This window comes from Amia ocellicauda, chromosome 3 (genome assembly GCF_036373705.1).
Source record: "Amia ocellicauda isolate fAmiCal2 chromosome 3, fAmiCal2.hap1, whole genome shotgun sequence".
NCBI classification, from domain to species: domain Eukaryota; kingdom Metazoa; phylum Chordata; class Actinopteri; order Amiiformes; family Amiidae; genus Amia; species Amia ocellicauda.
In genome coordinates, this window is record NC_089852.1 from 4,199,933 (window position 1) to 4,219,126 (window position 19,194).

Below are 19,194 nucleotides of genomic sequence, written 5' to 3' on the forward strand. Positions count from 1 at the left end.
ATTGTTGCATCCAGCTTGATTAATTGACTGATGCTCCCATTGGAAATATGCTTCTTCATAAAAATGAAAACATAAACCAGAAAAAATAAGAAAGAAACAAATAAAACGAAGACAAAGGGTAAATGAAGAAAACATGATGAATGGTTATAGAATTTCTACTGGACTGAAGGTGCTTAGTACAGCAAATTACAGCCGGGCTGCCTGTGTATTCTCCTTCTGTAGCCAGCGATGAAAAGGATAAATGAAACCCAAGCAGTGTTGAAAATAGAAACGGCCGAGGCAGATATCGGGAATTCATAAGCAGACGATCCAGTCGGGAGTCAGCAGAAGACTGGATTAACAGAAAAGTCATTGCATGTACATAAGACCTTGTCCTTTTACAAACTGGTAGCAAAAGCTTAGTGTACATCTGTTGGACCTTTGGAAGACACATGATGGTGTCTAGAAAAATTTGCACTGATGCAATTAAATATTTTGGCAAATGTTAATAATCAGAGAATTACGCAGGTAGAAGCAAGTAGCTGGGTTCCAAGAAGATAAGTCATTTTGTACTCCTCCATGTGTTCTTTAAGCTGTTAATATGCTTAGTTTTTCTTTCAAAAGTAATCATCCCGAGCATGATTTTAACATCACAACACTGACGCACATCTCCCATGTGTTTTCAGGGGGTTTTCTCTCATGCTTTGTATTTACATTGCATGGTATGGTATTATTGAGAACTTTAAGCCCTTCCCAATTGCTGTGCTTAAAAGGAGAACATGCAACTCTATTTCTACTCCCTGTGACGTAGAAATCACTCCCGATGTTTATTGATGTGCGACCAGTTCAAGGACATGGGCAAATAAAAATCATCCGGCGCAGTTGTGGTTTTATTGGAGAAGACCTATACCATGCCTGCTTCAACAGAAAAAGTGCACGAGGGACAATATCTTTAAAAAGTGTGTGATAGACAACAGTCTTCTGTTGTAAATATGTTTGGCATGATGTAAACTACAAATTGAATTGTATTATAATATTGTGTGGATTCCCACCCCTGGCTCTTTAAAATGCTGCTATAAATACAGCATCTACTACAAAGTACTGCACAGACAAAGGACATTCAAATGATCATGAAGGACTTCTAGAATGTGTTAAAGCATTAAGCTGCTCTTTTAAAGTGAACAAATTAATCTCAAATGGTCGTCATTAAAAAACAACCTCACTTTATAGTACAGTACAATGATAACATGATAGCAACACAACAGGAATAAGAAGATACAAATTAGCACCCGGGTAGTATTGATCATTCTTTAGTACACATAAAGAACAAAGAATACATATTAATCAGCAGCACTTTTGTGCATTCATCTCAGAATGGGGTCCGCACTACATTTGTTGTTGTGAATAAAAACACACTGCTATAAATCAAAGAATTGTTTTGTTTGGATACAAAGTCTTTAACAAAAGTATTTGGTTTAATCTTAACAGATCATGGCAGAGACCTTGTTTAGATTGCTTCTCTGTATGTACCTAATAAACCTTCATGTTTCTAATACCTCCAAAGAATGTATTTAATTGTTAACTGCATATAAACTTTTTTTAGAATAAAGCAAGATTACAAATTAGTAGACGAGATAATGGCTTTATACATCTTTACATGGATATGTACTTATCTCTGGACACACTTGAAAACTCTGGAGTATTTACTGAAGAGGTATTGTAGAAAGAGACCAGAATTCATCTTAATTTTGAGCCCACAGATATTTAAATCGCTTTTTCTTTCAGTGTTCATTCACACAATGAGATTGATGCCACTAAGAGTTAGAAAATGATGACGACGATAGTCTGCACAGAAAGCACCGAAGCTCAGGTCTTATTGAAACTCATTTGGATTGTAAGGAATTCTGGTTTTCATCTGTTACACAAATATATACATGTATGCCTGTGTGTATTTTCTCAGCAGGAAACAATCCTCACAAGAACATTTGTTTTCCCACAATTTATTGAATGCTTTTATTCAGGGTTTTTTTTTCTAATCAGCAGCATTCCCCATTTTTATTTTCTAAACACTTTGACTGTAGGAGCCAATTAAGCATAAATTAACTAGAATATTTCCCTCATGAAGTCCCAAAAAATAGTCCTCTCTCATAGAGAGAGTCACCATATAGTGAGACATATTTAATGCCATCCTGACCACAGTAATAAACCCTGTCCCACAAGTTACATCATTGCATGAAAATGACATGATATGAAATATGAAGAAAACCACTGATATAATAACAACCTATATTCAAAGTATTCCTAATTCTTTGGCATTTGAATTTTTTCTAGCTCCGACTACCCATATATGTATATAGTCATTTTATTAACGACAACAACCATATCAATAATCCTAATATACTACCGTAGTATAAGTAATCAATTAAGCAGATTAATTACTAATAGAACATGACTAACTCGATGCAATCGCTTAGTGGAGACATAGGGGGCGACAATGAGAACAAGTTTTGAAAGAAAGAAAAAAAAAAGAAAAGAAATATCCAAACCATGCATAATGCAGCCGGCAATAAAATAGAAAATAAAAAATACAGCCGGCAAAGATAATAAACAGTAAGAACAGGAATGAATAGTACAGTCATTCATATTCCTATCAGCCCGGCACACCAGCAAATGAACAGCGCGCACCGGCCTGTATCTGTTAGTGCCAGTCCCAGAGACAACACTGTGACCCCGATACCACAGAAATGCCAACATCTTCTCCAATAAGAGGCCGGACCCCTGTCAGTCATGTCAGGATTACAGACCCCTTTATTTGTCCATTCGCAATACCCCCTTAACAGCCAATCTATACGTATATTTTATTACACACTGGACCATGGTATGATTTAAAGCAGCTTTGTCCATTAATGCAGACTATGTGCTGCATTAATAAAGTGCATTTTCTACAAATGTCTGAGTAATTTGAAATGCGTTTGGATAATATTTTCATGGACCTTGCATGTCATGGGCTTGTCATCTCTATGCATTTCTCCTCTGCTGCCCTACAACCAGTAGCCTGTCTGCCAAGCCGCCTGCTGGACGCTTTTCATTAGGACACCTCCTGTGCCATTTCTGTACAGCAGGGCATAAGAGCTCACATGGTGTGTCCTGGGTCCTGTGCCAGCCGCGGGAATGCCAATGAATTAGAAACAAACAAATGCACAAGAGCAGCCCTTTATTTCTGATTTAACTCAGGGGATTCAAAAGCACACATGCATGCGTTCAAGCAAATTAAAAAACGCAGCAATAACCCATATCCCATACCCATATTATTATTATATAGGTGTTAAAGAGCACCTTGTTGAAACAACGTCACAGAGTCAAATATCAGAAATGAAATGCCTTGTCGATTTCCACATTACATGGAAAATATGACATTATGGCCTCTTAGTGATTGCATGGAGAGGAAATGACAATCACAAGCACAACGCAGCTGGCAATGTGACGGTGCGAGGTCAGCTGGGATGCAACTGCAACTTTCACCTGCAAAGAGCCAGACATGTGGAGAAGAAAAGCATCAAGTCCAGGTACAGTGGGTGAAAAACTGAGAACAGACATCTTAAGAGGTGTAAAGTGTCAACTGCCTTCCCTTTCCTCTCTCTCTCTCTGAAACCACACACCGCAATTGGATAAACAGGCATCAATGAAACTGTCATAAAAGTGTTGATTAAAACATGATTAGATTGCGCCCCGCTCTGCCAGCTGCTTCTGGGATGCACCACTGCCGGGTGGGGGGGCTGCACCGGACCTGTTGACAGAACAGCCGTGAACAGCACCGGACCCGCCGCCGCACACCGGACCCAACTTGGGCTACAACAGGACCTGGTCCAGCCCTGGCTCCGGCCCGCCGCGGAGGAGTGGAGCCATGCGGGAATAAACAGCCCAGAGAGGCGCATCCGCACCGCTTTCGTGGAAGTGCCATCTCTCTGTGTGTATATTGGTGGGTGTGGGACAACCAGCAAAGGGTTAAATGGCTTTCCTCTCCTCGGAGTGCCTTCCAGAGGTTAGTTATTGTGCTGCAGAGCCTCTGGACGGCGCGCTGCTGCGGACAAACGTCTGACCAACTTCTCCCTCACTCCTCCAAGGCCAGCCACACGCACACAATGGCGGAGCGCAGCGGACAGCCCGCGGTGCAGGGTGCCGGCGCCGGGCTCTAGAGTCCGGGAGAAACGCGTCTCCTCTCGCCGGGGCTCGGGCAGCCGGAGCCGGCGCGCAATGGAAACCCCGACCGAGAACCCCAGCAAGGCGGCGGAGTATCTGAAGGAGCTCAATAAAATCATCGAGACGCAGCAGGAGTTGCTGGAGAAGCAGAGGAGTCGCATCGAGGAGCTGGAGCAGCAAGTGGCCGAGCTGTGCCGGGAGAACGGCTGCCTGAAGGAGCAGCACCAGCGGCACCTGGTCACCTGCAGGCTGCAGCCGGGCGCCGGACACCCCGCCCTGGGGGCCATCAGGGAACATGCTGGGCAGGAGAAGTAAGCGAGATCTTCCCAAGCATGCCTTCAGTCCTGCAGAGGGGTGTGAGTGCAGGTTTAGGACCAGGTCGAGACTTGAGGAGACATTGTTGGAGTTTAGTTCCCCCAGAGGCGAAAGAAACGACAGGGAGTGGTGTCTGAGTGGAGCTGAATCAGTGGCACAGCCTGGTCGCTACAGTGTGGCATTGCATTGGTTATTAAGTAGGTGTTGTGGTGACCTCCTGTGTGGTTGGGCATTATGTAGCGGATTGTGACAGCTGCGGTCATGCCTTCTTGGAAATTCAACTTTTTGCTGCTTTATTCTTTAATGGTTTTCCTAGAAATCGTTCAAATAAGCTGATACTACCAGGGGACTGTTCCTCTGAGCGTATCATTTAATTTCTCCGTAATCAGACTCATTTCCAAACTGTTTAAGTTCTTTGAAAACCATAATTACCCCCGCCCTCTGTTTTGGAGAAGAAATGGTGGAAAAAAAATGAATGAATGTCAGTAAATCTGCCCGCGCCTTTTGGAAATGAAGTTACATAAGGTGGATCAATAACCATATTATCTGCGGATGTGTCCTAACGCATGATGGCATTATTTTACTTCAATGCGGGGGGTGTTCCGTCTCCCTGCGTTTTAAACGTTGCTTTGTATATGTGTGTATGTATATATAAAAGCAAGCCCTCCTGACAGGCTGGTGATGGCTCACGCAACAATCCTCCACAGTGCATGGAAACGGCTCTAAAGTGCGCGTATGGGGCAGCAGCTCTTACCATGAAGCCAAGCACATTAAAAACACGCCTGTTTGCACACTTTGACGTGATTTGATTGCGCTCGGTGATGCCGGGCTCCAGACAGATGGTTTAATTCAGTAATAGGATGTAGCTGCGTGTCCGTGTCTTTGAGGGGGGAATGGTCTTTGTTAAACGGGGAGCTTTTCAAACCAACCGATGGCGTTCGGTTGTTCCATGGTAGCAAGTTGGTAACTCTTATAAACTGTGCAGGTTATTACTATTAAATTATACCGAATGCAGGGATCTCATGAGTGGGACACTTTGCGCTTTGGGCTCTGCTGTGCGGTGGAGAAGGTCCCCAGCTGCCGTGCGCCCCGGTGCCATGGAGTGGCTGCGTGAATCCTTCTGCATGGTCCAAAAGCATCTTTATTTTCTATTCAGTGTTACTTGCATGTCCGTTTTGTTCGTGTTTGTCTTCGTTTTTACACAACCGTATATGACCACTGCATTCTACATGGTTCCCATTTTGAGGTTTAATGCATATCAGCCATCTGTCCCCATCATTTTATTTACTTTCATGTTGTATTGATATGCAATTGCAATAAGCCAACCCTCTCCCCGGCCTCTACTCTAAAACCACTGGTATATTAGTCTGCTTTCTTGTCTATTATATATTCACAAAGGCTGACAGAAACCTCATATATATATATATATATATATATATATATATATATATATATATATATATATATATATATATATATATATATATGAGGTTTCTGTCAGCCTTTGTGAATCAGTAGATCTCAGGACAGATTCCACTTATTAAAAAAAGCAGAGAACTGGATTGGATCTCAATATGAATGTTTAATGAATTGAATATGAAGTCTGAGATGTTCCTGGTGACACTGGCTTCGTGTTTCATGTTTGCAATCCACAATTCTCTGCACTGGCCACAGCATGTTAGTCTTTTAAGTGGATTTACTGCGCAGATAAGTATTAATCTGGGATATTTATGGAATGCACTGTAAGCTTTTGGAAGTGGAGCAGCGCACATACATTTAGTTGTGTTGTGCTGTGTTGGAGGCAGTATCCAGGTGGCAATGTTTAATTGTAGTAACTTCTACTTCATTTGTCCATGAAGCTGCAATTCCCTTAATATAAATGACAGATTAGTGTGTTGGTATTATGATGCTTTTATTGCAATAAACTTCATATTTTCAGAGAAACTGGTGTAGTATTTTAAAAAGAAACACTTATGACCTTAGATGTTGTAAATTACACAAAATGTTATGATTTCAATACAATTTTGCTGCAGGCTCCACAAACAACAGGCATGCACATACAAGTGGCATAATGGGAGCTTGTCTAGTATTGAGACATCTAGGACGATGCTTTTGTAGTTGATTTTCACTGATTTGAAACATTCGGTTGGCAGGTGATTATAAGCTCGACTGAAACCATTGAAGACTGTCCGCTACAATGAAGAGAGAAAATGTTGCTTTTGTGTTGACATGTGATCGGTGTGGTGAGAGAGGTGTACTGCTTGTGTGACACACACATGCGGAAGCGGTCTACCCTACACTTTGTAATCGCACATGGAATCAGAGTATCTCTATCAAGGTCGTGCCAATTAAACTGAACTTGAAACATTTAAACAACAACATGAACGTAAAAAATTATGTTAAGACATTATACTGTCATTCATTATACTGCTTATTTAGTTCAGAATTTACTGCAGTTCAGGTAGGTATGATACTAATCAATTCTGCATATACAAAACTTCTTACCCTTTTGGAAGACTAAGGATATTTCAAGAATACATGTTTGTGCCAAATGGTTATCTTGTTGTTATTACTATATATATTATTATTTTTATTATTTTATAGTTTTATTTGACATTTTATGAGATCCAGATTGATAGGCCTCGTCTCCAAATGAAAACAATGTGACCATGGCAGTCCTAGGCACAGAGGTTTCATGTGTCTGCAGGCAATAAGGATATAGTCCAGAAACGCAGTGAAGCCGTCAGTAATGAAAATATTAAACTCTGACAATTATCAACTGAACTGGACAGTGCTGTGGAAGACGTCAAAGACAGGGCCGCGTTAACACAACAGACACTGTATCTAATTTTCACATTCTGCTGCAATCAGCAGATCACAGTTCACACTTATGATGTGTATTGTTCTGCTTTTTAAACTGTACTTTCTTTCCCCATTTCAGTTCCTATCTGTGCTTTTTTCAGTTATTCAGTTTTCATGAGGCAAGGCTTGGCATATGCAGTATATACAGATCTATATATGTATGTCTTTGATGGTCTTTGTAGCTGATGTAATGCAGTTTATTTCTAATGCAGTGGTAAAACGATATGCTGTGTCAGCATTAAAGTTGTGTACACACATGGTTAGATTTATTCCACTCTGGAAATCTGGAAAGAAAAGAAAGTAATCTTACAGACTGGCTACAAAAGTCTAGACGGGAAGAAATACCTAGAAATCCATACATGTTTGAGATAGTGGGCTGACGCCAAAGAATGGAAAATGTGGAATTTAGCTTCAGCATTTGTATTTGCATTGCAACAAGTAAATAGATATGATAGAGAGAGAGAGAGAGGTTTCAGTCTGTTGATTTTCAAACCATACAAATTACAGACAGGAAGTTAGTCCATGTCATCCTTCCTTTAGGTGCAGAAATAACTGAAAATATTTTGTAATTTTCAACTGATTGGACTAGAATAAAGAAATTAAACTAGTTAGTGAAGGTGGAGGTGTTTGTGAATGTTCTGTTTGCTGGTATACTAAAACTCTGAGCACATAGACAGACAGCCCCAGAACAATCTGTACATTGCGTAGATCCGGTCACATTAATATTATAATGCCGTATTGTCCAGATGGATCGAACGAGGAGGCAAGACTCCTGTTGTAGAGCAGGCTGGCTGAGTGTTTTTAATCTTTTATGATCCTAATTTAGCAGCACTGAACCCCCATAAACGATGGCTTTCTAAGCTGCTAATAGAATCTTAAACAGTATAAACATGACAAAGAATTAGCTGCTGAGCTGCAACAACATGGAGTCATTTAAGTATTTGGACTTCTAATAAAAGAGGTGATTTCTCTGACTCCATAGAGAAAAAGATTTCCTGTAATCGGGGAGATCACTCGCTGGTCAGCGCCATGGCAGTTTAGTAGCTCAATTTAGTAGCTTGTGAAATCTCAGCCAATTGTATTTTTATTTTCCTACTCTTAAGGGAATGTGGAAACAGAGCGGGGTATTCCTGCATCGGCTTCCAGTCTATTGTTCGTGATTTTCCTCTACTCGTTTTCTACCTTAAGAGCTTTCGTTCCGTGCATCTCTCGAGCACTGGGCACTGGGCAGAGCAACAAAGCCACATGTGTTCATCTGAAGCGGTTCACAATGCCAGACACTGTTTTGCAAAGGATGTTGCCAAGTCATAACGGATAATATTTTAAGCTTTGTGCAGAGACAATTCTGCCTTTAAGCTATCAAGCTTATCAGTTCCTCAGAAACAGCCATCTCGATTGTGGAGAGCTCTTTGTGTCGCGCCGTAGTCGTAGAGCGTAGTGCATGATGGGGGGGATCGTTGAAACTGCACTCCCGGATATATGTAGATGTAGATTTTAATTTCCTGAGAATGAAGTCAACTGGCCAGAAAAGTTCTGTATACGAAGCCTCACTCCTGCTCTGTGTCGTCAACAGTGTGCCAAGTCAGCTGTATAGCCTGTGCAAAATTTCTGCTGACCAAATGCATCAGTTCGCTGGCTAATCAGGTCTTGGCTCACATGCCACCAAGTTAGACTTTCATATGGTCCTTTGAACTGTGAAAGTGTTGGACAGCAGCGAATCTGAGAAGGAATCGCACCCTCCAAGCTCACCGTCCTTGTCTGTCCCTCTCTCGGCGGTTGCCAAATATTTGTCAGATGCTAATGAAGGGGCTTCGGTGATAAATAATTTATGCTTTTTAATTTCCTTGGTTTTCTTTTATCTCTGTCTTTTTTAATGAGTTTTGGAGATCCAGGGAAAGCGCTCTGGGGTATAACATAACAGTTTTTGCTCCTGTTGGTCATGTGTGAGGAAATGCTATGGCCCAGTTGGATTAAAGGACTCCCTGTCCGTCGTCTGTTTCGGTTCAGCAAGTCGCTGTGCAGCCTGTTCGAGCTGGAGCTGGGAAACAACCTCTGTTCAGTCAAGAAAGCCTTATATATGGACCGACTATAAAGGAGATTACTTATCTGTTGTTTAGCTTTTCATGGGTGGGGAGATATCAGTTTGTTGCCCTACACTCGAGTACAAGGACAGGCAATGAAAGGCATGGAGGTCAATACAGAATATACAATTGGAAAATTTGTGGAAGAATTTTTAAAATCTTTCATTCAGTATTTGAAATTTCAGTGGGTCACATTTATCTTCCTTTCACCACTTGACTTTGACCTTATTTTATAAGAGTGGAAAATTAAACTCTTGAGGCTTCTGAATAATACGGCATTATACATCTCCAGTTTTGAGAGAGTACTACTTCTAACCATATAACTTTCTGCCAATTTTCTTAGCAGAAGTCTGTTAAACTTCATTCTCAAAATCTGTTCTCTGTTCTCTTTTTGGGGGTGGGCAGAAATAACCTACTCATCTGGTGCAGCGTTTGAAATCAGCCACATGTTTGCTCTCCAATCTCCCCTCCCCGAACCGATATTACAGCAGAAATGAAGCAAAATGCCATTCATAATTTGTGTTTTCTAATTGTCCTTCTGGAAGGGGTCAAAGGGCCAATCAGAGGGCCAGGCCAAGCTTAATGAAAACATGATGGTTTTGGTGTAGGAGAGAAGACCTTTAGAAACGTGAATGATGCACAATTCAGCCACCACTGGAAAAAGGTTGTCAGTAATGCAGACGATGAAAAGAATAAATACATGTTATTTAATTAAACTACATTCTTTTTAAAGGTCTTTGCTACATGCTCTATGATGCATTTGTATCATTCAATTAAAGGAAAACATTTCTAATACAGAAATGGATTTAAAAAGTATTGTTCTCCACCAATAATTCTGCAAGACTTTGTTCAGCTTTCCCTTTGCGCTCCAAGGCTAGATGAACAACAAGATTGCATTCATGTGAAACAGACCAGTGGACCATTTAAAGTAATATACATTTTTGTGTGATGCATATATTCATCAAACTAATATTTGTTATTTGTAATGCATTGCTAAGAACTCTTCTATTCTTTGTTGATCTTTGCTGCATCCTTGCTAAGACTGGGCAATAAATATGTCAATGATTCTTTATTAGTTTATTGTGTAAGTCACTCTGGGGGTGGCATCTGCAAATAAATAAATAAACGCCTTTAATTGTAGATATAGTGTGTTTTCCAGTCAAAACACACCCTCACATTGCTCTTCGGTTTCACACCAAACACAGGAGTGAGTAATTGACTGCCGTTCCATGATAACTGTAAATGTAAATAAATAAAACAATGTATTATTTTGAAAATGTCCTTCCAGTGAGTTGCACACCATATTCGACTGCCACCGAATGTAATTACAGTAAAGACAGTGAAGGGGTGTGCAACAATTTAATCTCCGTGGTGAGCGGTTTGCTGTTCTCGGCTGAAATGGTGGAGACTTCTTTTTCTAATTGGAAAGGAAGGAAACCTCTATTTAAAGGGTTGACTCCATCTCATTTTTAAGGGTATTGAACCTTGGCTGTCAGCTCCATTAAAATCTAAACATTCAACCCTTGCTTCTGTGCAAGACTCGTCACAGCACGATATTTACTGTCCATGGGTTACATTATAATGAGCCTGTATATAAAATTTTAGGCCTTTTCCATTTGTCACCAAGGAGCAGAGAAATTTACTGTTTGTCATGTTCAATATCGACTGGTGTTAGAATTTGCTTTTCTATGAGCTGTTGCACTGGTTGTACATCTGTTTCCGATCCTTTTCCAGGCTTTAAGGGTTTAAATAATTTATGTTATCTAGGAATCTTCCCAGTTGGTATCTGTGGTTGTTAACCATCTTTTTTTTCTTCAGTCATTTCGAAGGCATCCTTTGTGTATTTCCCTTTTGGTGACTTAACAAATGCACTTTTTTTATTATTACATGATGATATTGGTCTTGATTTATGATTAGTGATTTTATATTGTTTTAGTTTTTTGTGAAGCTGTGTTATCTCACTGTGCTTTGCTCAACTGTTGTGGTGAAATCCTCTCTGCCTTCAAATTCTGAAGAAAATTGAACAAAAAGAGATATCTAACGTGGATATTGGTATTCCTTATGACTCTTAAACACAGTCTACTTATTTAAATGTCTTTGTGTCCAAGGCATGTGTTCTTGATTAAATCGCTCTTCACGAAGCTGAGAAAATCACTTGAACGTTTTCTATAGTCTAGCTAAAGTAACTTGAACTTTACATTTTTTATCATTTGGCCTCATCGTTATTATTTTTAAGTGATAACTGCCTTCCATGTGTGAAAAAGTGCTTTGGGCAAAGCGGAAGTTTTGTTGGAAAAAGGAAGACATTGTGTTGCTGTTTATCTAGGGATGTTGCCATTGCTTTCAGGTTAGAACAGAAACCCACTGTGGTGTCTCTTTCTTTGTTCCCTTATTTTAAAGCCAGTTCCTTATACAGTAAGTCCATTTAATCATTATAGTCTTGTGTTTCATATCTATGGGAGCAGCTTCAAATAATTGACACTTCTTTAAACTACTAGCGTGTTTTAAAGTTGCTTACTTTTATATTCCAAATAAAAAAAAATACGAATTAAAAATGAAAACATACCAATACTTGTCTGGGATAATTAAAAAGCACTGAGGACACCGATCTTAACTGTATAGGTAACAATGCAGTGTTTGCCACTGGTCGGGTCTGGGATATGTAATGTTTGTGAATTTTTTTTAGCGTTTAGAGTAGACGATGACACCCTTGGGCGGTTCTGTCTATCAACCATTTGAATACAATATGCATTAATTTGACGAGGAAAGGAAACAAACCTGAATACCATTCTTGGACAGTAAAATATTGATGGACGGCAAGATGAGTTCTGTAAAAGTTCTCTGCAACTTGTCCCGACTGCCCCGGAGTCTTTGGTGACCAATAAAAAGGCCCCAATTTTAAAATGTCACAGTACCACTGTATTGAATCTGTCAGATCCCCACCTGCTTATTCCAGTACAGCGCCATCCCCCACCCCTGAAAATGTAGAAAATAGATTCTCAAGACTTTATCTGTGCTCTGAGAATTCAAAAACTGCCGTAAGTGATGGGTATTTTTTCCTTTGTTAGTGATGATTCACTGGTAGATTTTCCTCTGAGCGGTGCAAGTTTCGTATGGGAAAAGATCTCATTCTCCATTAAAGAACAAACAAAACAAAAGCAATTTGTTTTTTACTTTCCCCGTATCTTTCTCTTTCATTAGGAAGGGGGGGTTCCGCATGCTGTTTTTTATGCATAAGACTCAAAATGTACCTATTTCAAAATTGACAGTTACTGTCTTCCTTCCTGCTGTCAAAACTCTAAATCTGTGTAGATGGCAAACTGAAATGTGTTAAAGGCAGATTTCATTATGCTTGCATGACACCCTTGGGACTTATTGACCCGCAGTATTCAGTACTTGGGATGCAGCAATGAGTACACTTTACTAGCCAAGTACTTAATGCCAGTAGTAGGAAATTTCCATATACGTCACGCAAGAAAACAATTGCTATGTAAATTTCTTGGATTATTTTATAATCTCCAATAACAGCACAGAATAATTAACATACTACTGGATAAGCATTTTCCTCTTGCGTGTTTCGGAGGTGATTATTTTTCGGAACCTTATAATTATACGACTGGGGGTTGAGCATTAGGTTACAGTAAAAATGTTCTGATTTAATATAGCTATTATTCTTGTGTAACAGTGTGTGACCGGGTGATTGGGAGAAATGTGAAATATAATTTGTGGGTGCAGATCGTTGGCACACAGCAGCCCAACGCAACACCATAAACAAACTAGTGATTTTACTCAACTGCCCCCATCATGAGCTAGTAGTCAACTAGTCCAACATTTGTTGCTGCAATGAATAGATGGCATTTGTGCCTTGTGATTGTCTCAGTGACTCTCTGGTCTTTTGTCCTTGTTTATAATAATTCCAGGTGTGATAAACATGGTTACAGCCACGTGACAGAAGCTGAAGCACAATTTTACACACTGTAAGGTCGACAGTAAAGCTACACCCTTTCATTTTTGATGTGCCGGTTCTTCCCCAAATTCAAATGTAGCGTGATTGCTCTCAGTCTTACTCTCAGACATTCACTCCACACAGCTATTGCTTTGGGGTTAATGGAAACCAACAGGGGTGATTGAAATCGCTTTTATTTTGAATATTGGTTTCAGGTGGAAACCAGGCAATAATAAAGCTGCCCTAAAATGACTTATCCATCCTATTGGTGCTGTAATCTAGAAGAATGGGCATTTGTAATTTTCATGTGCAATAGTTATAATAATTTGTAAAATAAACTTTTTGGGTACATTTCTAGTATTTCCATCTGACATCTTGTGCATACAACATAATATCACGACTGATATTAATATAATTCTACCCGAAATGAAGAACTCCTGAAATGAGTCTCTCGAGTCGTTGTCGGATGATTGACAGCGCTGTAGACTCACTGCAGGTCACTGAGCTGTCATCTGCCTTCTGAAACATTTTAATATTGTTATTCTTTAGGCAAATTAAGTTTGACATTAAACAAGCTGAAACAATATGTTATGGCACAGTCATTGTTGTAGAATATTAAAGAAAATACCAGGTTTAGGCTGGAAATTTGTTTGAAACTTTTCCTAGACAGGTGTTTAGATTCCTTTGCTGTATGAGAGACTGCCAGTTACTGTTACCACTTTCACTATCAAATGTCTCACAATGAGCTCTCCGTTTTAAACAAACTCATTGTCACAGCAAGAAATTGAGTAATCCAGTATAATACTGCCATAAAACAGTATTATACTGGTATAATACCATCAGAATGCTTTCACACAGCCAAAGAGATTGCATGTTTAAACCATGTCAGTCTTTGGCAAACCATTTTAACATTTAACTGCCAGATTTGTGATATCAGTAATTCTCTTTTTGATGTCAACAATTAGAATTGCTTATATCAAAATTACAATTGCTGCTATCAAATTTGTTGTTGCTCATATTTTGATATCAGCAATGCAATTGTATGTGTGATATAATCAACAGTATTTTTAATATCAGCAATTGTATTTTGTGGTATCACAAATAGAATTGTTGATATCCCAAATTTGATTATTAAATGATTAAACGGCTGGCCATAGTCAGTCAACTGAATGTACTTATAACACAATCACAAAACATGGTGCTGTCTTTCTGTCAGTAGATAGTTTAAGTTGGTATAGCAATATTGTAACCCAGTGCTGTATTCTACTTTTAATGTATAATAACTGCAAATTGGACCATCACTTATCATTGTCCTGGCTGTTACATATCTTATTTGTATTCAAAAGTAGTAACACGGTTGGATCAAAGACAACACTGTACAATTTAAGAACAAAATCCAGCACAAAACAGCAGGAGCTTCTTTGATTTAGGTTGATCCAATAAATGGTTTTGATCTGATGATGCAACAACTCCCCTTTCATCTGCTATTCAGTCACAAGGCATGCTGCCTCAGTCCCCGCCCAGTGTGCCGCTTCAGACAGTGCAGCACTTCTCACGGGCTGTTGTGACGTCTACACAACCCCGGGGAAGCTAGTTCAGAGACAGCAAGAAATATGACAGATCTGCGGTGGTGTGTGCAGTTCACACTAGCCAGCAATATGCCTCTTCAGTGCCAGCTCTGAGGTGTCATAACTGGGCTGGGTGCGGGTGGCTTAATTTCTAGCCATGAACCGTTGTATGTCAAGCTCCAAGATGAGTTATACATGATTCGTATGCCATTCCTTTAATGCGTGTGTATTTTCATGTATTAACATATATAACTATTACGGCTTCTGTTTACATGTCAGTGCACATATGAGTCGTATGTATGGATTCTGATTGTGGATATATCCATTTGTTGTTCATGAATGTGAGATTATTGTTCATGTACCATCTCCTTAATTTATCCAAAGACCACCTCTGATAAATTACACACCTGATTTATTTGCTCTGATTTCAGAGCCTTTAAGAACCATATGATTTCCAGTGTGTCACTGAGACTCAGGGTTTTGCCACCTTGAAACATTAAATTATATAACATACATCCTTAGGGGATTCCTGACTTTCATTTTGATGTGACTGGCTAGTGGCGACGACAGAAGACGCCTTTGTCATTGAGAGCAGAAAAACAAACATTATTTGGAGGCATTGAAATGAGATGATATTTAGTTCAGGGTGTTTTTAAAAGCTTAGCTCTTCTATTTATTTTGAAAGAATAACCGGTTGTGACTGTAGATCGAAGCTAATTTTCAGACGGAAATTTAAGTGATGAAGACACAGCGATTTTATTTAATGAATTTATTGAAATAATTACTAAGAAACTGGTGATGTATGTAAACCAGACTATTTAGTCTTTCCTGCAACACATTTTAGCCGTGTAGCTTTACAGATCATCATTCTATTTAATGTTATTCTTCAAGCAGTTGTGAGAGGACCATCAACTTCGGGAGAACTAACTGAGCTCACAAATTACCCTGTGCCTTGTCAGAAAACTGAAGCTATGCATACCCTGTGTTGTGTTAGAGTTTGGGAAATACAATTTATGACCTATTCAGCAAAACTATACCCATTATGGGTTATGAGCTCTGGATGACAGAGGGGTCTGTTGTGAGATATTTTGATGGAAAATATGTTTTATTGCCTAGCTGGTCAGATATCAACATTTATTTAGGATCAAATTCCATCATTACCCTTCGTATAAAGGAAAGACGATTAGATTCTCCTCTGGATCTTATCAAAGGTGTCTAAATTGAGCACATTTATCACTTCCTTATTGTTATACAACACTGTGAAATGAATTGCTCCTACCTCCAAGACTATTTGTTATATTGACTTGAAATTTAGTAGGGGAAAAATCCTTTGGGTATTTGTTTAAAATGGTCTAGTGTGTCTTAAATGACACCAAGACGGGTGACCAAAATAGCAATATGTAATGTATGGAGGTATAAAATGTTATAAGAAGCTGAATATAAGTATTTATATAATGTATATAAGGTAGTGGGTTTTTATTACACTCTGTATGTATTTTAATTATGTAGTAAATTCTTCTTTAAGATAATTTTACATTTACTTTCAATAAGTTATGTCAGGTTTAATTGAATAACTGAAAATACTGTCTTAAATTGGATATCATGTATCATGGCAATCATTTAGGCAGTATGGTGAATACGAGGAATGCTTTTGTTTTCTTCAAACAAACATAAAAAAAAAGAAATGTGTAATTTGTTTCTCCTACTAAATTTAGTCTCAATAATTTCTTGGAATTTCCCCTTAAGAATATTTAATTATGTTGTTTGTGATTTGACAACAGGAAACCCATTTAGAAAATAACATTTAATAGCATAAAGCTAGAGAGCAAAGCAAACTAGTCACAATCTGTAAAACCTTTGATTAGTACAGCTACGATTGTTTCTAAGACTGGTAACACAGTACAGCCTGACTTTAACATGGCTGTAAAGTGACTCGAATTTATGTAAAATGCATACTATTACATTTAAATATTGACTGTATCGAAGCTCTCTTTTTGGCACTAATATAAAAGCTTGTATTTGACTAAACTGATGCCTAATGTTTTAAAAACATAACCCTTTGAGATATGGGAAGGGCTGTTTATCATGAATGTGATACACGGTGCCTCAGCTGTGGAGAGTTGTTTGGGGAGAGATGCTTAATTGACGGATGCATCAGCACGAGAGCTTGGCTTGTCAACTGTGATTGGAGGATCAATCAATTAATTAGTTACCTAGAGCACATATCATGCTCACAACTGCTAGAGGGGAAAAAACAAAGCAATTTGAAACATGTTTGCATAGAAGCCAGAACTCAAGGCCTACTTTAATTTATAATCTTTAAATATTGTTAATTATATATAAATCTATATTGTGAAATGACTCCTTTATGCATCATTGCCTTGTGATATTTAGTATTTCTCTGAAGTTGAAGATTCGTACAATTTCTCAGTATTCAATTTTCTTAAACAAACACGCACACCATTGTTGATGTCCAGTGGGACTCTGTATTGAACTTGTTCAGGATGTATTCATATTACAAAAGATAATGTGTTAAAAAATGTCAATTTAAAACTCAATTTCACATCTTGTCATGGAAAAGGGATGTATTTAATAGATAAGCTCAAGCAACCGAAAAATCCTTATCAAATACTGTCAGATGTCAAACACCATGGACCGGAAATAATCAGAAGCTAAACTTACACTGGCTTTAATGCGAAACTGGAAAATATGTAGCTGATGACCCGGTTATATCCTCAAAATGTGATTTTAGAAGTGTGTGAACATTCATCCGAATCGAAGCATGTTTAACTTCATTTGGTATATGTGCACATTTACTTTTCTTCTGTCTGCTGCCTGCGTTTATTTACTACACCTGTATTAACCGACGAACAATGTTGTTCCAGAGACGATAGCTTGTGAATGCAACCTCGGTTATCTGAGAGAGAGGCTACTACCCAAAGGGGGCGGGGCCTAAGGCATTATCGTTATACTCGCCTCGACAGACAACCTTATCCATGTATATTTGAAAGCATACATGTTGCTTTCTCATCAATTATGATAACTTGAACAAAATTGTAATATCTAATTTTTTTTACAAAAGTAAGTACAGACGGTTATTAGGAAAATCATTACATTTGTGTGAGATCATTTTGGCACGCGGCACTTTTATAGTTTCTGCAAAATCTTTTTTTTTTTTTTTTCTATTCTTACAAAATAATGGCTTTATCCGTGATAAAAAGGGCAATCAGCTTTGACAAATGAGCTGTATCGGACACATTATGACACTAGCTGTGAATGTCTAGCCTCAGATTAATAAGGTCTTTCTTAGTCTAATACCTTAGATAAAGCACATTTTCACTGTTAAAGCTGACAGCTGGTTTAAGAGCCAATGTGCACTGCGAATCAGAGGGTAAAATACTTCAGTGTTTGTTTGATGAAGGAGATTGATATATTAGGAAGTTAAATTGTGCCGTTTTATTTATTTTTTATGAAAACCGTCAAATTCGTTTTCATCCTTGGTCTCTAGTGGCACCTCTTTGATATCAAATACTAAATATGAAACCACAAGAAAAAGAAATGAAAGAAGACACTTTGTTTTGAATGTGAGTGGGGAGTCGAGTTATTAAGTAGCAGGGATAGAAACCTCAATTTCCATGTAACCAGGCTCTCTTATTCAGTCCGAAGTAGTAATTTATGACTACCCCATCAACATAGCTTAGCCAATTACACTCCATTGACTCCCTTTGTCCCGGCAGAGGAACATAATAGAAAGAAGATTAGAAAGTAGTGCTCCAGGCTTTTCATCAACTTATCTATGCACCCTGCTATCTGGGAGAATGGGCTGAAAGATTCACGACCGTTAAAATAACCTTTTCTGTTCAGAACCACAGCGAAAGTTTCTGTTGAATCAAAGTTCGAATAAATACCAAATATTGATTTAATGCTTTCATGTCCTTAACCTCAGGTGGTGATGAAAACAATGCAAAAGTTGACGAGGTCATTACAGTAATCAGATGTATTATGGTTTAAAGAAGGCAAATAAATACATATATATACATGGATGCCTTTAAAAGAAAAAACAGAATACTGGTAGACTGCCACTGATAACAAAACTTTGCAAGGAATATTGAACCGCAATGCCCGTGAAGGCAAGCTATTTTATAAACCATATCTTTTGGGTTCTGTGAATGGCATGGTTCAATACAAAACATTACATACAGTAATCTGCTTGGCTTTTCGCTGAACAATTCCAGATTTATGT

General features: G+C 38.7%; 1 protein-coding gene across 3 annotated transcripts in view; it reads left to right on the forward strand.

The window, feature by feature from the left end:
- The first annotated feature begins 3,805 nt into the window (after nucleotides 1-3,805).
- iqsec1b (IQ motif and Sec7 domain ArfGEF 1b) overlaps nucleotides 3,806-19,194 on the forward strand; it is a 170,026-nt gene continuing 154,637 nt past the window's right edge. For 2 of the 3 annotated variants that reach the window (XM_066697788.1, XM_066697793.1), the window contains exon 1: nucleotides 3,807-4,490. In XM_066697788.1, coding sequence (XP_066553885.1) covers nucleotides 4,234-4,490 — 257 coding nt within the window. In that variant the 5' untranslated portion in view covers nucleotides 3,807-4,233. Of the gene's footprint in view, nucleotides 4,491-19,194 lie in introns of all 3 variants that reach the window. The other variant, XM_066697787.1, reaches the window with a different exon arrangement.